We start from the raw sequence: 26674 nt of genomic DNA, 5'->3' as shown, positions 1-26674 counted from the left end.
CAGAGGGGGCTTGCCATGGCCATCTTTTGAGGCTGAGAGAGTGGGATTTGCAATAGTCACCCAGTGGGTTTCCATGGCTGGCTAGATCTCCAAAGTTGCAGTCCAACAAAGTTGCACCACGCTGGTTCTAAGGCCCAGAAAAACCCTGTTTCTTTTTTAAAAACCCTCCGATAACAACGAAACCTCGAATTGTTCCTGACAGTGTGACAAGGATCAGAAGGTGCAGCATCGATCTCTCTCCCTTTTCCCCCCGCTGCCTTTTTTTCCAACTGCGTTCGTGCAACGAATTGTAATGTCTTTATCGATTTTGCCTCCTGGAAAATGGTGGCGGCTAATTTGGGGATTAGCTACACAAGCCCCTCTAGGGAGCCATTTGCTTCTGTTGCTTGAGCAATTGGGTTTAGAAAGAAGAAAGGGAGAAAGATGCTGCCGCTGAGTCCTTCCTAAACAATAGGGAAGTTACAAAGCCAGGCTTTTGTTTCTTCAGTTCAGAGTCCTGTCCTTCTGCAGCTCCTGGCATCCTTTTCTCTGCTGGACAACTTCAGTGCCAGAAGAAAAGTTATTATATTGTGTTATGTTACGTTATTTTATATTACATTTCCTTTTTATGCCACCTTTCTCCCAGGAAGGGAGCCAAGGCGACTCACAAGATAAAAATGTATTTAGAAAACATCCAAAGAGATCTGTAACTTCATCCCTTCCCTATATAAAGGCAATCCACATTGCCAAAATGATCCAGTTTGGCACCACTTTTAGTGCCATGGCTCAATGCTATGGAGTTCTGGAAATTTGTGGTGGCACCAGAGCGGAGTTCATGCGCTGCTGTTGCTGCTGAGTGCCTTCAAGTCGTTTTCAACCCTAAGGTGAATCTATAATGAGGTTTGCTTGGCTTGGCTTGGCTTGGCATTCCCTTCCTCTGAGGCTGAGACAGTGTGACTTGGCCAAGGTTACCCAATAGGTTTCAAAGGCCAAGCTGGGAATCGAACCCTGGTCTCCAGAGTCATTGTCAAACCACTGCGCCACGCTGCTATGCTCTAGGTTCCCCCCAAACAGGCTTGCGGACCTCTTTCCCCATCCAGTTTCAAATATTAGTTAATGGAATATTTGATATTATATAATATAGAAATATGATATTGCATGAGTTTATATTTCGTATTATATAAAAATGAATTAATATAATATTATACATCATATAATGCCAGAGTGATGCACAGTGAGCCAAGAAACCCACCATCCAAGAGCAGCACCAGGTCAGATTTCCCCGTCTCCCTTCGCCTCACTTTCCGAAATCCTTTCTCCGCTCAGGGTACCACTGCAAGGCAAAGCGGATGGCTGAGCAAGACTCTCTGCCGCAGCAATTTGGGGACCGCTCTTTGTCCTTGAATTGCAGCGGGCGCCTCGGCTAATCCAGCGTAATATGGAGGAAGGGAATCTGCAGCCTCGGCAGGCAGCGCCACAGGCTTAAATGGACCTCAAGTACGCATGGCGTTTTCTCCTTCTGAACCACGCTGGGCTTGTTCAGAGGCTTGGAGCCACACCTCAAAGAAACACAGCTGGGAGGCTCCATTTAGACATTTTTCTCTTGCTTTCTCATTTATTCCGGTCTCTGTCTTTCATTTCGTTCAACAATTATGTCAAAAAAGCCACAGTCTATATAGCGGCAAAGACTGTTATCCTAAAGATATAAGATAGTCATCCTATGGACAGCTAACTGTTATCCTAGGGTTGTAAGACTGTCATTCTAGGGATGTAAGGTTGTCATCCTAGGGATGTAAGACTGTAATTGTAGAGATAGAAGATTGTCATTGTAGGGATAGAAGACTGTAATCCTAAGGATGTAACACTGTTGTCCTAGGGATATAAGACTGCCATCGTAGAGATGTAAGACTGTCCTAGGGATGTAAGACTGTCATCCTGTGGATGTAAGACTGTCGTCTTAGGGATGAAAGGCTGTCATCCTGTGGATGTAAGACAGTCATTCTAAGAATGTAAGGCTGTTTTCCTAGGGATGTAAGACTGTCGTCCTGGCATTGTAAGGTTTTTGTCCTAGGGATGTAAGACTGTCATCCTACGAACTGTAAGACTGTCATCCTAGGAACATAAGATCATCATCCTAGGAACATAAGACCGTCATCCTAGGAACGTAAGACCATCATCCTAGGAACGTAAGACCATCATCCTAGGAACGTAAGACCGTCATCCTAGGGATGCAAGACTGTCGCCCTATAGATACAAAACTGTCATCTTATGGATGTAAGACTATCATAGAACCATAGAGTTGGAGGAGACTCCAAGGGCCACCCAGTCTAACCCCCTGCCATGCAGGAACTCATAACCAAAGCACCCCTGACAGATGGCCATCCAGTCTCTTTTTAAAGACCTATGGATGTAAGACTGAGCTACATCTTATGGATGTAAAACCATCATCCTAGGACTGTAAGACTGCCACCCCAGGGATGTGAGACTGTCATCCTAGGGCTGTAAGACTGTCATCCTAGGAATATAAGATCGTCTTCCTAGGACTATAAGACCGTCATTTTAGGAATGTAAGACTGTCATCCTAGGAATATAAGAGTGTCATTCTAGGGATAAGAAGACAGAAGAACCTAAACCCTAAATTTTACCATGCATTTGTCTATGTGTACTAAGAGCAGAGGCACTGAACCTAGTGACCATCTCTGTAATTTGTGTATCCAAATCATGAAGCAGAAGCGATAGGTAAAATGCAATCCAGTTCATCTCGTAATTTGCCGAATTGAACCCCTCAGGCGTCTCCGAATCTACTGATATCATGAATTGATCTTTCAATTATTCAATTTATTTCTACTGAATAATATTTTCACTGATTTGATTTATTTGTGGAGGGAGCAGATGAGCCCTCGCCTTGTGGCTTGGAAGTGTGCCCTGACGCACATTGCTGCAGCCTTGTGCAGCCCTGTCGCCAGCCTTTGTGTGCAGGTTGGCCAGTGACCCGCGAGGCGGCCGCCTCGGATTGCAGGCGCGCCACTGCAGCAATGCTCCTGGCACATTAGAGATGCAGATCACATCCATGTGCTGAAGCTTTTGCTGCAAAGGAGCAGCAAAGAGGCAAGCCTATGTGTTTGGCATCCGGGGTTTTTTATTTAGATCCGCCGTTCCAAATAGGCACAGCATCATGACTCTGAAGGTAAAATTATCTTGATGTTAGCGCTCAGTATGAATGCTTATCTGGTGAAGAGAAAGTGATTCATGAAGGTGACGGAGTGATGTTCCGGAGCAATGGTCTCATGAAACGGCTGGGCGCTCTTCCCTGCTTCTCCCTGCAATTCAGTTGTTGTTTTTCAGGGTAATTTGTCAGATTTCTTTAACACCAAGGAGCCAGTCTCATAGGACTGTCGGCCCTCCTTATTCACATATTCTTTATCCACAGATTCAACTATCCACAGCTTGAAAATCTTTTTAAAATTCCAAAAAGCAAGCCTCAATTTTGCCATTTTATATAAAGGGCACCATTTTGCTCTGCCATTGCATTTAATGGGACTTGAGCATCCACAGATTTTGGTACCCATGGAGACTCTTGGAACCAAACCCCAGTGGATACCAAAGGCGCACTGCAGTAATAATAAATAAATAAATAAATAAATAAATAAATAAATAAATAATGCCCCATTGTATTTAATGGTACTTGATCATCCACAGATTTTTGTATCCATGGAGGATCCTGCAACCAAGCCTCAGCAGATACCTAGGGACCACCATGCATTTGATTTGTCCAGAAATACAATTGCTTATTTAAAATGCAACCAAATTGGTAAGCGTCATTGGTGAGGGACAAAGGCTGCATCTACACTGCAGAAATAATCCAGTTTGACACCACTTTAACTGCCATGGCTCAATGCTATGGAATGCATCTGAGGACGAATCCCCTCTCTGCTGGACTACAGCCTCCAGACACCTCAACCAGTTTGGGGATTGTGGAAACTGTAGTCAAAAGGGACTTCGGACAGGTTTGGAAGCAGCTTTGCGTCTGAATTCTTCCCAAGTTCCCAAGATCTCCCTCTGGGTTTTTCCAGTGCATTACCAGAAGATTATCCACCGAGACATCAAGCCATCCAACCTGCTCCTTGGAGACGACGGCCATGTCAAGATCGCCGATTTCGGTGTGAGCAACCAGTTCGAGGGCAACGATGCCCAGCTCTGCAGCACGGCCGGGACGCCTGCCTTCATGGCTCCCGAAGCGATTTCGGATTCTGGGAAGAGCTTCAGTGGGAAGGTAGGGTTTTGATGATTTCATGATGTACAGTGGGCCCTCCACTTTGGCTGAGGTTAGGGGCAAAGGATCTCCATGAAAGTGGGGGGAAAAACACCTCTCCAAGAATTTCTAGGCCTTCCAGTGCAGCTCTGTGGTCAACATCTACCAGACGCTGACCACAGAATCACACTGGAAGGCCTACAAATGCCTAGAGAAGTGTTTTATCTAGTAATCTCTAAGTCCACCAGCACAACCTTATGGTCAGTTTCCAGCAGAGTTGCAATGGAGGACCTAGAGAAAATGTATTGTTCAAATCCACAAATAATCAAAGTTGCAAAATTCAAAGCCGCCAATATGGAGGGCTGACTGTTTTCGATTTATCTTTCTAAAAGAACAGAAAATGGTCTCTATGGGGTCCTTCTCTCTTATCTTCACAACTATCATACCTTGGAAAGCTTTCCTTTTTGGATGACAATTCCCAAAATCCCCGAGCCAGCTAACATGGCAACGTTTTTTCAGAGACCCACTGGCAGCTGGTTGAGCAATAAACTAGTGGCGCAGAATCCCCCGCGGGTTGTTGTTGCTGTATGCCTTTGAGTCTCCTCTGACTTATGACAACCCTATCATGGGGGTTTCTTGGAAAGATTTGTTAATAAGAGGTTTGCCATTGCCTTTCCCTGAGGCTGAGAGCTTGCCACTTGCCCAATGGGTTGCATGGCCAAGCTGGGAATCGAATGCTGGTCTCCGGAGCCATAGTCCAATGCTCAAAAACCACTACGCCAAGCTGTGGGTTATCATACGAACTGTAAAAGAGCGATCTAGGATGCCGCACCTAATTTGAGGATAAATTGGACAACCCTCTTAAAATTTAGGTTAAAAACTTGAACAGATTTGCCATCCACAGATTCAACACTGGAGGTTAGAGCTGTAAAAATGGTCGGGGGGGATGCAACAGCGAATCCCAAACAAAAGCACCTCAGACTGCAACCGTTTGTTTGACTTTCCATCCATATCTCTAATGTGTGGAATGTGCTCTTTTTCCTTTCAGGCTCTGGATGTTTGGGCCATGGGCATCACTCTCTTTTGCTTTGTATACGGAAAGGTAAGATGTCTCCGAAATAGTCTGGGCACGGTTTGGTTTGGAGAATGCAGGCTGGATAGACAGGGACAGTAAACCTGTGTAGCCCCAGGTTCTCTGGACTGTCTTTCTCCTGGCCAAATTTTAAAAAGGCACATTGCTTTTCTTGACACTCATAAACTGGCATCCTGTTAGTGACGTATGCCAGCATTAAGTCCAATGTACGCTTGCACGTGTCTCTCTCTTTTCTGGTTGTTGCAAAGGTTGGTATTCTCGTCCTCCCTCCACAATGTCCAAATCTTCTCCTGCTAATGTTTTGCTGTGATAGCTCTCCTGCTCCAGAGCCCTTATCTGGCTGATGGAGAAGAGGAAGCATCAGAGAAAAATCAGAATCATCCCAAAATGGGATTCAAGAGTCTTGCTATATTCCCATAGCTGGACACAGCATCACATTACACCTTTGGAGAACATAGGCTGTTCTCAGCAAATGATGCCATTAGTTTGCATCTAACTTTGAGGACATAATCGGACACTTCTGCAGTACCTCCTGACATGGAGCTACAACTCCAAGAGTTCATGAAGTATTCTCAGAGTTCACGAAGGCTAACTAATTTTGGAAACCTTTGGTTTGGTTTACAGTGTCCTTTCATTGACGAATTCATCCTTGCTCTTCACAACAAGATCAAGAACAAGCCTGTTGAGTTCCCAGAAGAGTAAGTAAAACTTTGCAGACCTGTAAACAGGTTCAGGATCAGAGCTTGGACATATTTATGCATTCATTCATTGAATGTATATCCCGTCTTTCTCCCAAGATGAGATTCAAGAAGGCTTTGCTGTTGTGTGCCACCAAGTCATTTCCACTCCATGGTGTGATGGTTGTGAGAACAAATTTATGCTCTTTGCCATTGCTGTGTCTCTGTTATGCCACTGTTGTGGCTTCCACATCTGGAGGACTTGAAAGGAATTAGGTCCAACTTGAAAGGAACTAGGTCCCAACTGCCTGGATAGTGCCTTTAAAGTTTAGACTAAAGCCCTATAGCGGATTCACTACCATATTAATGTGGGAGTCACAAGCCTCCATTGTGTCCAGTATAGCCAACCATATTTTGGAGTATGTCCCACAAGGGGTCTGCAAAGAAGTTTTGGTGGCCCACTGTGGCTGACTTACACAATGCCGTTGCTTGCATCTAGTCTGACTTAGACTCTGCAAGTTCAGTGTTGGTTGCCGGCTGCTTCAGCATACTCTGATGGTATTTTCTTTAAAGTCTGTGGTGTGGAAAGGCTTCTCAGGAGTGTGGGAGTTGCCCTTGCCTCTTTCATCGACCGACTCAGAGCAGTTGGGTTGGAGAGATAATCGGAGCCTCTTTTTGGGAAGGCAAGATCCCTGCAGAGTTAAAAGGAGCCACAGCAAATCTTAAAGGAGTTATCTCTGAATCCCACAAAGATCTGAAATGAATGGGTAGCTGCAAATGCCACATTGGCGATGGTCTTTTTAGCAAGGGGAAGGCCCCATTTCTGGAGGCTGGCATGATATGAATTGACTAGCCATGGGAATTTATTATTCCTCAGGTGTATTCTCTGCAGCCCCAGAAGCTAGAACCAGGTCTAATGGTTTGAAGTTACAGGAGGATAGATGTCAATGGAATATTAGAAGGAACTCTTTGACAGTAAGAGCGGTTCAGGAGTGGCACCAACTACCCAAGAAGGTGGTGGGTTCTCATTCTTTGGACGACCTCCAAAGAATACTTTAGCTGGAGATCTTGCACCGAATGGTGGTTGGACTGGACATCCCATGGATTTTACTAATTAAAAAAAAATTCAAAGAAGAGAAAATTTGCCCTTCCTTCCATAGGACCACATCTCATTTTAAAAGCCCCTTTGGAACAACTGTAGTTCAGGCCCAAGAAGTCACTACAAACAGGCCCAAGAAAGGAATGGCACAAAATGGGCATAGAGACGACAACAACCAGCAAAGCTCAACAAAACTTGCATGGCAGGGGGTTGGATTGGATGGTGCTTCTGGTCTCTTCCAACTCTATGATTCTATGAAAACCCAGGGATTTATATTGGGAGGACTCCTAGTCCTTTCAAAGAATCTGCTGGAGCTCTTGGTTGAATATTTGGTTGCACAGTGTTGCCACTCAGTGTTGTCCCATAATACAGTAAATGTGCAACTGTGCATGCAGAGATTTACATCTTTATCCAAGATGTGTCGGCCACTTTCTAAAAGAGTACCTTAAAGGTTTGGTGGAAGTATAGGGTTTTAGAATCTGAGAGATAGATGAGACCTCAAGGGCCATCGAATCCAACTTCTTGCCAAGTAGGAAAGTACAATTGCAGCTCTTCTGAGAGATAGCTATCCAACCTCTGTTTAAAGACTGGCAAAAATGGAAAGTCTGCCACCCTCCAAAATAATCTGTTCCGCCGTTGAACAGCCCTTAAGGTATATAGAGAGATCTTGTAGCACCTTTCAGACTACATGAAAGAAAGAAGTTGGCAGCATGAGCTTTTGTAGACTTAAGTCTACTTCCTCAGATGCTTAGGAGAATAAAGTTCTTTCCACTGTTTAGGTAGAATCTCTTCTCTTGTAATTTGAAATTTAGGAAACTTTTCCCTGAAGCTGCACCATCTTCAACCGATTACAGCCGCTTCCACCTTGGAAGGTTCGGTATGAAATGCCAAAGCGTCGCTTTCTCAACTCAGTAGTGTACGAAGGCAAAAATAATCTGACCTACTTGCATGAATTAAACCTTCCTTGCTCAGGGTTGGAGAAATGTAAAGATGATAGCATCATGTCCCGGCTTGGGAAAGAGCATGGAGGATTGTAGGTGGATGGAGAAATGAATGCAGGGAGAGGAAGGCTCCTCCCAAAACTGACACATTGTTCGAATGCAAGAAGAATACTTTGGCATTTATTTTGGCAGAGAGCGCTTACTGCTCTGAGCTGATGGCTATGAAACAGGAATCGTTTTTCTCACAGAAAGGGAAAAAAGAAGCACTGCTGCCTGGCATTCTGCTTGGGACTGAACGTCTTTGTAAAGGGCCTTGTGGTTGTGGTGTGCCTTCGAGTCGTTTCCGGAATGTGCTAGAGCCCAATGGAAGTGCCCAAGGTACATCAGAAGAGTCCAAATTCCTGATATGCATCAGAAATTCCCAAATGCACATCGGAGCATTGCTGCCAATGCCAGGTTGCACACATTTGCAGCTTGCTAACAGGGTTTTCTTGTGTCTCCTTGTTTTATAACACACTGTGATTTGCACAAATTGGTGTTACACATTTTTTCCTGCATTTACTTTGGATTGAGTGTTGGACTGTGACTCTGGAGACCAGGGTTCGAGTGCCAGCTTGGCCACAAAACCCACTGGGCGACCTCAAATCACCATAATTCAGAAACAAGTTGGAGGCACACAAAACACAACACAGGCATACATTTACCTTCTCCATTTCCCTCATCTCCCCTCTGCGCATGGGAGAGTGCTTTGAGTGGACTATGTCTCTGGAGACCAGGGTTCGATTCCCAACTCGGCCATGAAACCCACAGGGCAACCTCAGGCATGTCACTCTCAGCCTCAGAGGAAGGCAATGGCAAACCTCCTTGGAACACATCTTACCAAGAAAACCCCACGTAAGCCTGAAACAACTTGAAGGCACACAACAATCACCACAACCCCTCTGAGCAATGGGTGGGTCATTTGCCACCGTGGCACACCAGAGATCGAGGAAACAATGGCTCATCTGCAAGGGATATTAGCTGAGCTTTGCTTTTCCGGGCACTCGATGCTGCCGTTCCCCCCTGTCCTGGGCATCTTGCCCGCCGTCTCTATAAATATAAATATATTTAGTTTTATTACTCAGCTCAGGAGTGACTCTCCGTCTTCCCCTCCGCTTTCACAAGGAGGGATTACGTTTTAATGGGACTACGTGGCTGTGTTGAACAACCTTGCCTTTCCTCCAAACATCTCCCGGAGCAATAACTCTCCTCGCCTGACTTACTCTGACATCCCGGTGACCTATTCTTTCCCATCTAGAAAGGCTTCTCGGCTTATTACCGTGCGGCGAGACGGGGAGAAGGTGACGGCTGTGCTGACTCAATGTTTAAATGAATCCCATTAATTCGATGGAGCCAGAAAAGGAACTGGGGAAATAATGGAAACGGGGTGTGTGTGTGTGTGATCCTATATTAAAAATCACTGAACTGACTCCATCTCAGACCTCCCACAAACTCCTTGAGGCTGTGTTTGGATGTTGAGTGTATTTTGCCATGGCTACCAAAGATTTGGGGCTTCTGTTTACCAAGAAGCCATAGAAACTCATGGGCCTGGGATTATTTCATCTCGCCTGAGTCATTTCTTTTGGCAGAGTGGCTCATATATCCTCCGTGAAGATCGTAGGCCACAATCTTAAGGTTGCTCCTTAAACTTCATTTTGTTACATACAAACAACATAAATGTTGTCCAAAAAACAGAGCATTCTTTCAAGCCGACAGAGTCGTCAATGTTTTTGAATTGTCCTTTACTTACCTCAATGTCTTCTATTACTTTCAAACGTATTTATGCAGCACTTCCTTCTGTAATCTATTGTATAAGAAAAACACGTTTTTACAGTTATCGTCTCGGCTTCAGATTTAAATAGACAAAGTGTTTTCTAGCTTATTCTGCTCTAGTTTGTTCGATTTAAACTATTTGTCTGTTGAATGCATATAAGGACCAAGGCTGCTCTTTAACATAAGAGGGGGGACCCCCCCCCCCACAAATAACTGTGTAATCCAGGAGTAGAAACAAAATTCTGGGAGGAGGTATACTCTTATCGAAATGCTGAATGAGGAAAGGTTTGATGCCACGGCGCCAATCTACAGAATCCTGGAATTGGTAGTTTCGGCAGAGAAGGCTAAAGACCTTGCAAAACTACAAATTTCAGGATTCTGTACATTGGCGCCAGGGCATCAGACATGATTTACACTGATTTACACTAGAAATGATGCAGTTCAGCACCACTTGAATTGCCATGGAGCCATGCCAGTGCTTCCCAAAGTCCTCTGACTGTTCTGGATTTCAGCTCCCAGAACAGAGATTGGTCAACGGTCAGGAATTCTGGGAGCTGAAGTTCAAAACATCTGGAGGACCAAAGTTTGGGAACCACTGGCGTTGATGCATCCTGAGAGATAACATGACAACTGTCTTTAAAGCCCAGAAGGAACTGTCATGTTGAGGATGGAGCGAGCTTGTTTTCTGCTGCTCCAGAGACAAAGACACGGCGCAATGGATGCAAACTACAGGAAAAGAGATTCCGCCTCAACATTAAGAAACACTTCTCGATGGTAGGAGCTGTTCAACAGTGGAATATAGACTGCCTCGGATGGTAGTGGACTTTCTATCTTTGAACATAGATTGGATCTTGGGCATCTTTGGGAGTGCTTTAGTTCCTGTGCAGCAGAAGGTTGGACTAGGTGACCCTTGTGGTCTCTTCCAACTCTTAAGATCCTATGATTCTACAAACTGTGGTCGGTTCTGCTCTGATCTAATGTGTTGTCCTTCCTTCCTTTAGACCCTGGGTCAGCCCAGAACTCAAGGACCTCATTCTGAAGATGCTGGAAAAAAACCCTGAGACCAGAATAACAGTCCCTGAGATTAAGGTAAATGTGGCACATGGGGCATGAAATTGAATGGTCACTTGCTCCAACTGAATATGTTAAGCTTTATAGCAGCCCAGTTGTCCATTCGAATGTTATTAACATTCTGGCCAGTGATGCATTTCAAGGTGTGGAAGCTCCTCTGGACAGTGCGCAAGTTATAGCAGTATGGCTTGGAAGAAGCTATTTTGGGAAGGCTAGATCTTCTTGCTTGTCCCAGTTGGGTTTTGTTGGCTTACTCTTTGGTAATTTGGCTCAACAAATAGTTGGACTAGATCCTAAGTCACACTCTCTCAGCCACAGAAGGAGGCAAACACAACCCCCCTCTGAAGAAATCTTGCCAATATAAACAGCGATAGGGTTTCACCTTGCGTTTGCTGCAAGTTAGAAATGTACGTAGGTACGTAGTAATAACAAAGTGGTTCAAAGGTTGCTATTGTTTTCTAGCAACTGGATGTAGATCTTAAGACTACAACGCCCAGAATCCACCAGCCAGCATGACCCTACTGTATAGGAAATGTACAGGCTTTTCACATCAATAATTAACTTGTATGTAGAGGGATAATATTCTGCTCTCACACAGTTTGGTTCGAAACCCAGACATCCAAGAGGTAAACACTTAAAGACTGTCTAAAGTTTTACCTACATTCACTTTTTAAAAACTCAAGGTCTTGCATGCAAAGTATTCCTAAATACAAAGAAAGCCCTTATCAAAAACATACTGATGCTGAATTGCCAGTTATCCTTAGAGCAGTGTACCCTAAAGCATTTTAAGGATGCTAAGTCTATGTCTCCCTCCAGTGTCAGACTTATGGAACAGCAATAGCAAAGGTACTAAGTACCTTTCTTGTTGTTGTTGCTGTTGTTGTTGTTGTGTGCCTGCAAGTTGTTTCTGACGTAAGGGTTTTCTTAACAAGCTTCAAAAGGGGATTGTCATTGTCATCCTCTGAAGCTGTGACTTGCCCAAGGCACCCAGTGGGTTTCTATGGCCGAGCTGAGATTCAAACCCTGGTCTCCATAGTCCAGTGATGGCGAACCTATGGCAGGCGTGCCAGAGGTGGCACTCAGAGCCCTGTCTGTGGGCACATGTGCCGTCACCCCAGCACAGAGTTTGTTACTAGAAAGCCAGAGGGACATGGCACTTTGCAATAAATAAGTGGGTTTTGGGTTGCAGTTTGGGCACTCGGTCTGTAAAAGGTTCACCATCACTGCCATAGTCATAGCCCCAATGCTCAAACCACGACACCATCCATACTGGCTCCCACTCGGCAACACTAAACATTGCTAATGTGGTCAAGAAATGGAGATACAACATACTGAAGCCCTGGCAGAAATATGCCTTTTACACAAGGTGACTCACTTGGTGTTCTAGGAGCAAGCTTCATTTGTGTATAAAAGTTTCCCTTGAGCTGATTCTGGATTCCGGATTTTGGAGACAACACTTGCAATGTTTAAATCTAGCAATCTGCAGAGACAGACAGAAAGAGAACAGATACTTGTCTTGCATCAGCTGTGAACCAGCAAAAGAACCTGGCCAAAGGCGGTCAGTAACACGTCCATTTTACAGACAAGGAACACTGAGGCTGAGAGAGAGGCAGGGAGCCCAAGGCAAGCTATGCCAGAAACAGACATTTTCCATTTCTAAGGAACAGCAAGAGGGGTCAGCATCCTGAATCCCCTTTTATAACCGGACAACACTGAGCTCCAAATAAGTGTAACAACACACATTCCCAGCCAGTACTCACCTTTCTTACAGGGCCATTGCAAATTTTACAAGTGGAATCAACACAGGGCCTGAACAGAGAGGCCAAAATAAAGCTGCTTTGGGTCTCTTTGGAGGTATGCTGTTTAAAAGACACACACATCTTAAGAGGCCAGAAGCTGCACCAAAGATGCGCTCTAGCATGGCTTTGGTGCGGCTTCCGGCCTCTTAGGGCGCATGCAGCATTTAAGCAGCATACCTCCAAATGCCAATGCCAATGAGTATCAGTTTGCTGTCCTAACTCATCCTATGGCAAAATATTGAAATAATCATGGGACAAGGGGAAGGATTTCTGACAAAGCGTTCCCTGTTCCTGTCCCATCACCGCATGCTCTAACATTATATATAGATATAGATATAGATAGATATAGATTGCATTTCCCCCCTTCTCTGTGCAGTTACATCCTTGGATTACCAAGTTTGGAGAGGATCCTCTTCCTTTGGAGGAAGAGCACTGCAGCATCGTGGAAGTCACAGAAGAAGAAGTGAAGAACTCGGTCAAGATGATTCCCAGTTTACCCGCTGTGGTGTGTATTCATTTTGTTATGGGCAATATGGGAAATGGCTTCCCGTCTTAGCAGGGATGTAGTAGTAAGGGGGGGGATGAGGGTATTGTCCCTCTAAAATAAGAATTACTCCCCTCCATAAAACGTTCCGTCTGTCCCCAAATTTCTAGCATGGCAGCCGAGCATTTAGAAATACCGTTTAGGCAGCCAAAGGAAAAGGATGCGCAGCCAGCCCTCCACGTTTGCAGCTTTGGCTTTTGCCGATTTGATTCTTTGCATATTTGTTTCACATGTTCCCTATAAAGAAATTCTGTGGGAAGTTGACCACAGAGTTGCACTAAAACCCTTCTCTAGGCATTTGTAGGTCCTCCAGCATGATTCTGTGGCCAGATTCTGGCAGATGTTGGCCATAGAGTTGCACTCGGAGGACCTGGAGATCCCTACAGAGGTGTTCTCTTGAGTAAAAAGAATAGAGTTGTTGTTGTTGTTTTATTTGCCACTTGTCCACATTTCTTTTTCCTCCCTTTGCTCCAGATTTTGGTGAAAGCCATGTTGAGGAAACGCTCCTTTGGTAATCCGTTCGAAGCCCAAGCCAGGCGAGAGGAGAGATCGATGTCGGCTCCAGGAGACCTATTAATGTAAGTATCTTTATGGACCTCTTTAGGGCTGCTTTAGGTCACCCTCAAGACCAACTGGAAACCTTGCTTGTGCCCTTCTGTTTCTTTTTAATAAGCAGACACAATATCCTAAGGATGGGAGGGATGCAGGCTAGATTTTCAATCCAACGCCTCCCTTAATCTCGGTTATAATGTACACCGTTCCTGCTTTGGTTGAAGGGCAGTCAATTGCAATTTTAATATCGTGTTCATTTCTCGTCGGAGGAAGGAGAATAGCTTCTATGCTCCGATGAAAGGAAATGAAGGCGCAAAGGAGATCCATTAGAGTATCTTTCCCGTTTCATGATCAATTGCTTTCAACAGACATCATGAAAGCAAAGGAGATTGGACCTGCGCACTGCGCACATCTTGCCCCAGGATTGCTTAAATGTTTCAGAAGCCCGTTAGGATTCACGCTTTCGCATTTAGCATTGCTCAATAATTCATGCTTTCTTGTTCTGCTAATTATGGATAGTTAGGTTCGTTGTGGTTTTGTAATGCACCCTGTAGTTACTTCCAAATGGGACAACCAGGCGTCCTCCTTCTGTGACTTCTAGATTCCCTTCCCTCCTTTGTCTTTGCTCTTTTCCCCATCCCATCAAAAGTTTATTCCTTCTCATTTCAGTTTCATGCATGCCTGAAATCTTAATATTGGGTTCTTTTTCCCCCTCCTGTTCCTATTCCTCCCCTTGTCTTTTATTTTCATTCTTCGCCTCTAGGCACGGTTTCCGGTTAAGCCCATCTATATATTTGCACCCATCTTTAAGGTAACTTGGTCTCTTCTGGTCCTACTAGGATTGTCCATGACGCCCTTTGTGTGTGTTTGTGGTGTCTGTGTGTGTATTAGAAAGAATAGGCTACAATCCTCACTTACTTAGTAGTGTGAACTGGTTCCATCGTGCGGTGCTTGGTGTTCAGTCAAGAAACCTCTGCTCTTGGTGGCGATGTTGCCCTGCACCTTTGTTTCCTTTTCACCTTTAACTGGTGCAACTTGATGGATTTCTCAAGGCGGCAAAACTAGAGCATTGGGCTTGGCAGCAAGTGAATACAGGACAACGACAGATCTGCGAATCCATAACTGCAACATAGAACGCCAGCCATAATAGCCAGTAGCATATTTCCTTCCTGACAGAGTGTTAATTCCTTGAACTCAATGCAAAGGGGGAAAAATGATTCATTGCCTTTGGGGATTAGTTCCGCACGCAGGAAGTTTCTGGAAGACATCATTTGTCGGCTAACCAGAGCCCTTCCGTCCTCGGCCCTGGCGCTCCGTTATTTCCAGCAATTAATTGCATAGCCCTGAGTAAGTTCTGCGCCACATGCGCGCACCTCAGGAGAAATGGATTTCATTTCAGGAGAAGGCCAACTAGCCCATTTCCTTGCAGCGGTTAACAAGGACCCCAGGGAGCAGCTAGGAAAAAAGCAACACTGGACTGGGCTGAGAAACTCACAGCAAGCCAGGTGTTACCGCACCCTCCCAGTTCTCCCAGTTTGGCAGGGACCGTCCCAATTCATTCTCTGCTGTCTCATTTTGGAGCCGCTTTGAAAATGGAAAACATCCCAGTTCTTCTCTCCTCCACTTGTCCCTTTCGTACCCAGCTTACTTCAGTTGTTGTTACTTCAGTGGTTGCAAACCGAGTGCAAGGCGCAAAAGGGGTTGCACTGAAGTATTACTATTATTACTATTATATTATTATGTTTAGTTATATCCCATCTTCCTCCCACTCCAGGGACTCAAGGTGGCTTACAAATCTAATGTTATTTTAATTTGTGGCCTGCCTTATTTTACTGAACGTTAACATGTATTACATTTAATTATTTTTGTAGAATATATACCATAGGCAGGTTTATTTTATCTATTTTAATTGATTGTATGTACAGCGCTGTGTCCTGTATATACTCATGTATAAGTCTAGAAATGTAGGTTATATATAATCATCCCCTGGTGAAAGATAAGAGCTTAACCTACCCTGGAAGGACTGATCCCCTTCTAATCTCTCATCCATCCATCCAGCCTTTAGTATGAGCATGAATAATAATAATAATAATATTAATAATAACAAAAATAATTTGTAAGTTCTCTGGCATTTTTCCCCTTTGCTTCATCCTTTATAACCTTCATTACATGCCCCTACATTTTACCCTCGACATATCCATGGGTCATATCAAAATCCATAATTCTGGCTTCGAAGCCTGCCCTTGACTTATACATGAGGGCGACTTATTGCCGAGTATGTACGGTAAATTTACAGTGCTGTATAAATAAAGCTTAATAATAATAATAATAATACAAATCTAAAACAGTCCAAGTTAAAACACTATAAAGCATGCAAAATACAAGTTTAAATTAAACAGTTCAAACAATTAAAAGCATTACATGTGCTGCCATTGCTGTCACTGGCACAAGTTGCTCCCACTGGCCTGTTCCAGACTGCCAAAATAAAGCTGCTTGGGCTCTCTTTGGAGGTATGCTATTTAAATGATGCCTGGGTCCTAAGAGTCCAGAGGTCGTGCCAAAGCCAGACTCCATTCCTAAGCACTGGAGCGCAGCTTTGGTGCAGCTTCCGGATCCTTAGGGTGCATGCATCATTTAAACAGCATGCCTCCAAAGAGACCCCAAGCAGCTTTATTTTGGCAGTCTGGAACAGGCCTTTGTGTTCACAAGAAAGTGCCCAGCCATGAGACCAATGTTTTTGACCCCAACGGGTGCAATTTACGATAGCGATGCCAGTGCCAAGAGGCACAACAGGACCCATGTAGACAGTTGACCCGGTTTCATTCCAGAACGCAGAGGTAACTGAGAATTTGGGGCCAGAGTATTCCAGAGTATTCTGGCTGGTGTACTCACCCAAAGTCTTACGATCTGTTGTTGTTTCTGGAATATGTGTAGAAAGCAAGGAAGCCGGGAAGGCATGAAGGACCCGGATCTGCCCGACGTGAACGAGGACGAAACGAGTTCGTGAAGATCCAGATCGCGGAGAGATCCTCCAACCTTTGCTGCTGTACCGATGCTGCTGCCGTACCCATCGTAACCAGTGGTGTTGTCTTGCGCGCCATGCTGTTCTCATCAACCAAAGTCTGTGACATGCAAAAAAAAGAGAGAAGGAGAAAGAGAGAGAGAAAGAGAGACACATCCACCTGGGAATGAAGCAGCATTGACCCGCAGCTGGTGGAGCCAGCCGTGGGGCAGGTGATCCTCCTAGAAGAGGGCTGTCTGCTTTCATTCACATTGTGGGACTTGGCGGCATTGCATACTCCATGCCTCGTTTTGTCTTTGCGTTTCACATCACGGTCTATGGATGTGCATCCACTTTGGAAATGCAGCCAGATGTTCTTGGCGCCTCGGTTTAAACCTGCCCAGACATCTCCTGAATTTCTGGTTTAACTATCATTTTTGAACTCATTCAGTGGTATCCGAGCATCAATCGATTCTCCATCACAAGGGAGTCTTCTGATCTTGGACACTTACGCAACTCAAACCCTAAATTTAGGAACCCCGATATTTGGAGTTGAAATGTGGACCCAAGGTTCCATCCTCAGCAAATAGGTGAAAGCCATGACATGGCCATGATGTGTCAGACTACTGCTCCCATCATCCCCCACCCAGCATGGGAGGTATAGTCCCCGCATATCTAACTGCTCAATGACTGGGAAACCAGAAAGTCCTAGATTAAACCCATAGCATCTCCTGAAAGGGCAAAGAAAAGTGGTCCCAATCTGTGTAGACAGCCCTAGATGGAGCCATGTTCTGACTCAGTATAAGAAGCTTCCTACATTGCTTCCGAAGCATTCCTTTTAATTCTTTATTCATAACCACAAGGACTAGAATCTTATATTGGTTTTTCGGGGGAAGGAAGAACCATAGCTTGGAAGTAGAATACATATGTACTTTGTAAAAAGTCCAGAGTTGGACCTCTTTTAGGAAGGGCCGAGGAAAACTCCTAAGGACTGCTGCTGCAAATCGGTGCCATCAATACTAAACTAGGCGGAAGAATTCAAAGATATAGCCGCATTAGTCTGCAAAATCAGTACGTAAAGAGATCTTGTAGCACCTTTGAGACTCGCTGAAAGAAAGATGTTGGCAGCATTCATGTTGCCAACCTCTTTCTTTCGGTGAATCTCAAAGGTAAGTAGTGCCAATATTTGGCTATCTGCTCATGAAAGGCAGCAGAACGAAAAAGGATCAGAGAAAGGCAGCTCTGGAGTGTAACTAGTTAAATTAATGGTTAAAACTAATGAAAACAATAGGCTACTTACAGGATCCAAACATCCTGTAAATCCATTTTATGCTGCACATTTCTGTACTTACTTCATCCACTTTTGCACATGCTTTGTTTGACATGGCTTTCTTGAGCGAAGAGCGGCACAATTTGGCCAAGCAAATAAAAAGGGATAAATCACTACATTCCAATACCTTTATCAATCGGGGAAGTGCATATCAGCTTGGTTTGCCTTAAAAAAAAGCACATCCAGTTAGAATTTTCCAGTATGCTCCATTCCATAACAACCATTTCGATTGTGAAGAAATGCATCTCACCTCTTTATAAATTGCAACACTCAGAAGAGCGGCTTTTGGGGAGCTGTCTGGGAGTCGCAATCCAGAAACAAAAAGCAACTTTTCCGATTTCTGGCGCTTTCAGTCGCCACGCAGGGGGAGGAATTGTTGGCTCTATGATCCAAAAATGGTAAATTGCATTCAGTAGTTTGCCAAGTTAGGGCCGGTTTTACCAATTCGACAGCTTTCCGGAACCAAAAGCGTACACTTATTTGTTAAATGTTCCACATTTGACCATCTACATGCTACCTCAAGGATGTGTGCCCATCCCATTCAGCCGGCTACTAATTCTGCGTCTTGTGTGTTTTCTTGTTGGGATGTAACTGTCTGTGGATCACACAGCATGCAATATAATTCCTTCTGCATGGCCACCGAGGATAAAATTCATAAGCACAGCACAGGATAATAAATCACAAAACCTTGCCCTCACTGTTGTTGTAAGGTAGGCCTATGAAACAGAAGCCATAGTCACCGTGTTGCATTTGTTGGTGGCCACGTGTCCATAGCCTGCCTGAGAATTGAACCACCAATGGCCCTGGCTTCGAATTCACCTGGTCAATACCTTTGCTGCATTAAAGCAGGTTTTCACTATGGATATAAAACTGTTGCTTACCTTACTCTGTGATGCATCCGTGTTGGATCAGATGTTATGCTCTATGCATGCAACATTGCCCTTGGCATTAACTTGGGGCACCTTCCCATGCCCAAGGCTGCCCAGACATAGGACTTTGGGTTGGCAAAGCTCAACCAGGACATGTCCACAACGCACACCTTGCCGGAGCGGCGAGGACTCGATCGCACCGTCCTTCTCAACCAGCCTTCTATCATGTCCTTTGCAAAATCCGTGTTATTATTCTCCTCGATGTTGTAACCGTGCCTTAATTATTTTCAGAGACCCCAGAAGGCTGAGAATATCCACGCACTTTTTCCTTTTTTATGATTATTCTGCTGCTTTGAACCCTCCTGTGTGTTTTTTGTGTGTGTTCAGTGTGGCAAAGAAACCCAACAACAATCTGTATATTTATATGTGTGTATATATCTATCTATCTATCTATCCTCCCCCCCCCCAAATGTAAAGCATGAGGCAATGTATGCAGTCACCCCCAGTGATGGCTTTGGGGGGGCATTATGCTGTAAATATGTACTATGGACAGAGAGCCTATTTTTAGGGTTTTTTGCATGCTTTTGTACTCTAGAGAACGGAAAGGTGGAGATGGCGGAGGAGGAGGAAGAGGAGGAAATGCCAATAAAATGTTGGAATAAAACCACCAACTGGGTCATGACTGATATGTCAAAGCTGGGTGACACAGGTTGCTTCAGGTAGATGATGTTGGGAGAGATGCAGGGGGCAGAAATGCAATCTACGTAGATAGATGAAGCTTTATTCTCTGCCAACATCCAGATGTTGGCCAGTGTTTGATCACATCGTCCCCAAGGACACAAAATAGTTTCCGGGGGAGAAAAATATTCAGGGGGCAGCCATGTTTGACACGCAGCAATATGCAACTATACCTTTCTTGCAAATAGATCTTGTGGTACCTTTAAAACTAAGTGAAATATTGTAGCACAAGCTTTCATAGACTTAGTCTACCTCCTCAAGATGCATGGTCCCCACTTGCTGTTGACGCTCTAGCTTTCAATATCTTCCTTGAATTCAGATCTGGGCACAGGATTCCTGGTGGGTTGCCAAAGCAAAATAGTGATATCATTACTTCCTTCTATCTAGACACTATACTTCTATTGATGCAGCCTAGAATTGCAATGGGCATCTTAGCTGCAGCATCACATTGCTGACTCTTGTTCAGCTTGTGGTCCCCACCAAGATCCCTTTTGCATATACTTCCATTAAGCCAGGAGTAAATATATCTGTGCATTTCATTCTTATTGCCCAAGTGTATAGTCTGCATTTCTTGCTGTTAAAATTCATTGTTAGTTTTAGCCCAGCTTTCCAATCTATTAAGGTCATGTTGAATTTAGACCCTAACCTATAGGATATTATTCAAAGGTAAGGCTGTGTTTAGTCTGTAAGATCAGTATGTAGAGAGATCTTGTAGCACCTTCGAGACTCACTGAAAGAAAGAAGTTGGCAGCATGAGCTTTCCTAGACTTCAGATCTGCAGAAGTAGACTGAGTCTATGAAAGCTCATGCTGCCCAACTCAGTCTCAAAGGTGCTACAAGAGCTCTTTACTCCGGGATATTAGCTACTCTTCCTAATCTGGTATAATCTGCAAATTTTGTAAGCCTGCCCTCTATTCCTTCATTCATAAATATGTTGAACAGCACTGGCCCAAGACAGAACTTTGTAGCACCTCAATGGTCACTTCTCTCCAGAAGGAAGAAGAGCCAGCCACTGGTGAGTAGTCCAACAACCTAGACAGGCTGCCATCCTTAAATGGAGGGCGAAAGGAAAGCCACACAACATGCGCCGATCACATCACTCAAGAGTATTCAGTAGCTTTTATTCTGACATCATTTACTGTCCTCCTTAAATTGTACAAAAAACCAAACACACATTCGGTCCTTGTCCTGGAAACAGCAGGCAGCCATCTTCTCTGATAAACTTCGGAGTCAAATTACGTCTCAAGTCAGTTCTACAAAATGGCCGCTTGCGGGTTCTAGAACAATTTGATGTTCCCTTTCATGATGTGTATTTTAAACCCCAACTGTGGCACTTCAGCTCTCTCTGGCTAAGTTGCCTGGGGGCTATATAAACCCGAGTCCAACCTTTGACTGCAAAAAGGATGGGGAAAAAGACCCTTGGGAAGATGTAGGCCACAACATCTTCCGGCCTACTGGCATTTGACAAAGCCTTTGAGGTCTTCGAGGAACCGGATGTACTCTTGGTGCTCCAGCGCTGTGCTGAGGTCGACAAGCTCATCTGCAAACGTATTGTCCACGCCTCGGTCAGCCAAGAAATCCATCAGGTGGTCATACAGAGCCTGGGAAAATAATCTGAATTATCTTCAGTGTCACAAGGCCAGTTCCATGGCACCAGAGATCTGCAGCAGCATACCAGGGCCTCAATGAGAAATGCCCCACGCAGCCACCCCCATGCCAAGAAAGGACATAAAAATATGGAAGCCCCACATACCCAGTCGAGAGCATCTGTGTTGAGGGTATAATTGTTCTCCCGCCATTCTGACTCTCCAGCGGGCTGGAAGCTGACCTCCCGGATGGAGAAAATGTCGCTCTCCTCCTCTTCCTCCCCGTGACCAACCTGGTCAGGACAGCAACCCAAAAGACATGGATGAAAAACAAGCAAACCCAATCCCTGATCCTCATTGGGATTTGTAGTATCTACTGGTGATTTCCATGTCAATAAATCAAATAAGTCTATTCTAGGATACAGCTTGGCAGTCTGGATAGCTCCCTGCAAGTTGAAACTAAAACCTGGAATGGCATCGCCACCCCACTGACATGGAAAGCATCACTTACGACGGAAGTGTGGGCTCAGCGCTGCCTAGGGGCACACTTTTCTAGTTCCTGAATCCCTCCCATGTCCCCCATTTTAAAAATTTCAGGCAATTTTAGCCCCAAAACTACACTGAAAGGCTGCCCAACCCACTAAAATACCCCAAGCCACCTCTGAGTACCCCAGAATCCAAGAGCACCCCAATTACCTTCGTTTTCCCCTGCAGTCTTTCTCAAAATGGTGACAAGAAGTGACATGATGTTGCCATTTTGAGATGGACTACGAAGGAAAATGGAGGCATTTGTGCTTGATGGGTGCAAGTAAGCATTGGTCCTCAGGGGCATTTGAAGGAGAAATTGGCCCCCGCGCTCCACCATCGCTGGAGTATTGCGAATGTCATCTTTAGTATCAACAACTGCAATTCCCATTAGCCCTAGACATCCTGCAGCCTGAGATAAAGAACATGATGCTCCCACCAATTCTGTTGTCAGAGGGATGGTTCATGGATGTATCTGTCTCCAGCAATGACAATGGGACAGAATTCCCCTCCAGACCCAAAGGCCTAAGAGGCAGAGACTGGGATACATGGAGCAGAGATCTTTCCTAAAACACCTTGGTGTCACTCCCCTCACCCCCCAAAAATCTGCCATCTGAGGCAAATGCCTCACGTAACCTAATGATAGGACCGGTCCTGGCCATCAGGACAGTACAAAACCCACCTCGTCCTCAGGGTAGTGGCAGTCCAGCACAAGCGTCTGCTTTGTGTCATCTTTGGTTACCTCCACCACAAAGTTTGGGGTAGATGTGAGCTCTGGCTGCAGGAAAAAGAAGACATCATCATCATCCTTAGATTTTTGTGGCTATGTGGCCATGTTCTAGAAGAGTTTATTCCTGACGTTTCGCCAGCGTCTGTGGCTGGCATCTTCAGAGAAGGATTTCTCTGAAGGGCTCTCTGAAAGGGTTTCTCTGAAGATGCCAGCCACACAGCTGTTAGAACATGGCCATGTGGCCTGAAAAACCCACACAAAAAACTATGGATGCCAGTCATAAAAGCCTTCGACTTCACATCATCATCCTTGTTGCTTATTTATATAGTGCCATGCATGTTCATGGCACTTTACAAACAGTTGCAGAATAAACATTTATTTATTATTCAAGAATATAAAATACTCACATACAATACTAAAACAGAACCCAAACACTCACAGACATGATGCAAAATAGGCAGTACAGACAACCGATTACATTAAAGATATAAAACATTAATCTGAAATTCCCCCCTGAAAACAACACATATGTGGAGATGTTGTTCCACTTACCTCTTGCTCATCAGGTTTCTGTCCTTCTGGGGTTTCATCGAAACTTGGTGGGATGCTGTTGTTGATGTTGAAGGAAACTGTGACCCTACGGAAGAAGGGACACTTATCATGAGGATTTCTCGGCGCAATTTGGTCAGATGATGCTTGCCACTGCCTTCCCTTGAGTCCGAGAGTGTGTGACTTGCCCAAGGTTACCCAGTGGCTTTCGTGGTCAAGTGCAGATTCGAACCCTGGTCTCCAGAGTCATAGCCCAACACTCAAACCACTATGCCACACAGGTGGACCCAAAGGCAGCCATCCTTTGCTTTGCGCGCCACTGTCACAGGGATGTGCTATCTTTCATAAAGCCTCCCCAAATCTTTTACCAAAGACTCAATGCTTGCCCTAAAGTTAAGTATCACAGCTGTTTGCCCTATCCTTTGCAGAAACCCACCCCAGGCTTTCTGCAAAGGATAGGGCAAACAGCTGTGATACTTAACTTTAGTTAGTACCCTTCCTGGGACAATCCTTCACTCCCAGTCCAGACGCCAGAACTGGGACATGAAAAGCCCAGCAACCCAGTTGGCCCATTGCAACACAACACAACATTGCACCGCACCAACCTCCTCTACTCTCATCCATCCGGTCTTAAGAGTAAGCACAAAGAGTTACCTTTGCTGGATTTTTGCAAGTTCTTTGACACTGTTTTGCTTTGCTTCATCTTTTAGGTCCTTTGCTATATGCCCCTAAATTTTATTCTCGACTTATCCACAGGTCATAGCCAAATCTATAATTTTGGGCCCAAAACTTGCCCTTGACTTATACAAGAGGTCAACTTAAAGTCAAGTATATATGGTAAGTACAAGTATTTTAGAACTGCATTTTAGTATTGTATACTGAAATAGTTGTAACGTTTTGTCCTGTTATAAGGCGCCACGTGCGTCGATGGCTCTATATAAACAAGTGGTAAGGAAAAAATGACGTATATATGCCCTTTGGACTTCCTGTGGGCATTCCTCGCACGCTTACATTTCGCCAGCGACTTTCCGCGTGAGCTTGGCCTCCGTGCCTTGGACATCCAGCTCCCAACCTCCAGACATTTTGGGCAGGGACTTGTGCTTCTGGATTTTCTTCTCCTCCTTGATTTCGTCGGTCAGAAACTCCGCAAAAGCTTTGTCGCCTGCAAGGTCAGACGGAAGAGCGGTTACACACCGCGCAATGATACTCCACTTGGTAGAGAAAACACTATGGGTGCGCTCTCCATATTTGCTGCCTTCCTTCCTTCCTTCTTGAAGGAGGGAAGCATGGTTTCATTGTTCTTCCTACATATGAACAGGCACACATCTCACCCACATACAGAATTATTATTTTAAAAGTGTGTGTGTGTGTGTATAGTGGGGAGAGGCCACTAATGACACAAATAGTAGCATCCAACCCTCCACACAAATAATTTAAACATTATATTAACTTATATTAACAAGGAAGTCACACTGTAGGCTTGAATATCTATCCATCCATGTATATGCCTTTTCGTTTAGGGGGGAAAATATATGTGTATACACACACACACACACACACACACACACACACATAAAAACAACTATAAAATGTTATTCATATCCCGCCTCTCCGGATGGATCGAGGCGGCTTACAATACGAAGAAATAGATAACGAGGAATAAGCTAAAATACAAAATCAAAACCCATTATCCCTCCCTCCAACGCAATAACTGAAATTCCCAATAAATAATACAATGATAAAATGATATCCAATGATAACAGCAACAGCAGAACGATGGGAAGCTGGGGTATTCTATATGGGGTCTGTATTAACGGGGGCCAAGTGAGTTAGTGTGGAAGGCTTATATATATTTATAAGGATAGGGATATATATACATATGAAGATATATATTATAGGGATATATATTGCCTTAGGGATTGCATACACACACACACACACACACATATATATCTATCTGCCCTAGAGATATGTACATATATAGGGAGATATATATACTGCTTTTGAGATTACTTAGGTGTATATATATATATATATATATATATACAAACACACACACACACACACCCTAAAAACTATATGTATGTATGTATGTGTATATATATATATATAGTTTTTAGTAGCTGTTTAGGGATCTCTCTCTCTCTCTCAGGGATCTATCTATCTATCTATCTATCTATCTATCTATCTATCTATGTCCCCTAGAGAGGGGTGTGTGTGTGTGTGTGTGTGTGTGTGTGTGTGTGTGTGTGTATATATATATATATATATTGCCACAGGGATTTTTTTAGGGATCTCTCTCTCTCTATAGAGCAGTATATACAATATATCGTCCTATATTTCTACATATCTCTGGGGGGGTATATAAGATAGATAAGATAAGATAAGATAGATAGATTGATAGATAAGACAGACAGACAGACAGACTAGAGATATGTAGAACTATAGGGAGATATATATACTGCTTTAGGTATTGCTTATATATATATATATATATATATATATATATAATCCCCCCTTAGGGATAATTCATGACCACAGCCCACTTTGCTTTTTGCCCAAAGAGACCCAAGGAAAAGGCTATAGAAAAGAAAAGGGCCGCAGTGGCCCCCAAAGTGCGTCCTCTCAAGAGACTTTGGACTCCATCTCCCAGAATCCCTCTCTATAGGCCCTCATGGCAGAGGCTTCTGGGAGCTGTAGTCCAAAACCTCTTGAAGGGCAAAATTTGGGGGCCCCCTTGAAGGAATTTGGGTTTCGTTTTTGTTTTCCCCGACTGACCTTCGGTGTGGAGTCCTCCGCAGGCGCAGGAGAAAGCAGGCGAAGCGGGGCGGAGGAGAAGGGGGAAGGGGCCTCGGGCTTGCGTTGCCGCTGCCCCGCGGGGGAGCCACAAGGAGCGGGCGAGGGGCCTAATCGAGGCCGAGGCTGCGTCGGGGCCTAGTAGTCGGAGGCCGAAAGGCGCCAAAGGCCGCGAAGGGAGGAGACGGTGGAGGCTTCTGGGAGCCATGGAGGCCGAGGAGAGCAAGGCCCGGGCGAGGAGCATGGTGGCCTTTCGGAGGAGAAGGAAGGAAGGAAAGAAGGAAGAGATAGAGGAAGGGAGACCCACGTGGAGAAAGAAGAGAAGACCCAAGCCAAGCCAAGCCTCTTCCGGGTCAAGTTAGCCTCCAAAATGGAGGGCGTTCCAGAAAAAAACCAAGCCCTGATACATGTCCCACAGAGAACTACATTTCCCAGAATTCCCCAGGGCACTTAAAGCGGCCTGAAAACTAGATTATTCCTGCATTGCTTTCCATCACACTCCAAAGTCTAAGGCAACATTGTCAGACAGCTCTTCATCTCAAAAGGTTCCTCCTAATGTTGAGGTGGAACCTCTTTCCCTGTAGCTTCTATCTATTTGCTCCATGTTCTGTTCTCTGGAGCAGCAGAAAACAAGCTTGCTCCATCCCTCTGATATCCCTCCAAATATTTAGATTTAAGTAACTCATCTCTTAGACTGGATCTGTTGAATATTAAGGGTTAAGAGTCTGATG

At 44.6% G+C, this 26674-nt stretch overlaps 2 protein-coding genes across 2 annotated transcripts in view; one reads left to right on the top strand and one right to left on the bottom strand.

Moving 5' to 3' along the window:
• The window catches only part of LOC149287117 (calcium/calmodulin-dependent protein kinase kinase 1-like), a 53889-nt gene extending 34211 nt beyond the window's left edge, over positions 1 to 19678 (top strand). The window contains exons 10-16 of the mRNA XM_089493282.1: positions 4053 to 4252; positions 5280 to 5333; positions 5949 to 6022; positions 10855 to 10942; positions 13100 to 13228; positions 13742 to 13845; positions 16754 to 19678. Coding sequence (XP_089349408.1) covers positions 4053 to 4252; positions 5280 to 5333; positions 5949 to 6022; positions 10855 to 10942; positions 13100 to 13228; positions 13742 to 13845; positions 16754 to 16826 — 722 coding nt within the window. The 3' untranslated portion in view covers positions 16827 to 19678. The remainder of the gene's footprint in view (positions 1 to 4052; positions 4253 to 5279; positions 5334 to 5948; positions 6023 to 10854; positions 10943 to 13099; positions 13229 to 13741; positions 13846 to 16753) is intronic.
• Positions 19679 to 20857: 1179 nt separating this feature from the next.
• Positions 20858 to 26265, bottom strand: LOC149287116 (complement component 1 Q subcomponent-binding protein, mitochondrial-like). Its single transcript, XM_089493420.1, has 6 exons — positions 25926 to 26265; positions 24159 to 24309; positions 23151 to 23235; positions 22551 to 22646; positions 21511 to 21636; positions 20858 to 21358 (listed from the first exon to the last, which is right to left on the bottom strand). The coding sequence occupies exons 1-6, from the start codon at positions 26185 to 26187 to the stop codon at positions 21209 to 21211; spliced, it is 870 nt and encodes a 289-aa protein (XP_089349546.1). The 5' UTR covers positions 26188 to 26265; the 3' UTR covers positions 20858 to 21208.
• Between the last annotated feature and the right edge of the window lie 409 nt (positions 26266 to 26674).

Source organism: Sceloporus occidentalis, unplaced genomic scaffold (genome assembly GCF_023333645.1).
Source record: "Sceloporus occidentalis isolate IW3139 unplaced genomic scaffold, rSceOcc1.0.p SCAF_64, whole genome shotgun sequence".
NCBI lineage: Eukaryota > Metazoa > Chordata > Lepidosauria > Squamata > Phrynosomatidae > Sceloporus > Sceloporus occidentalis.
This window is presented reverse-complemented; position numbering and strand designations above follow the sequence as displayed.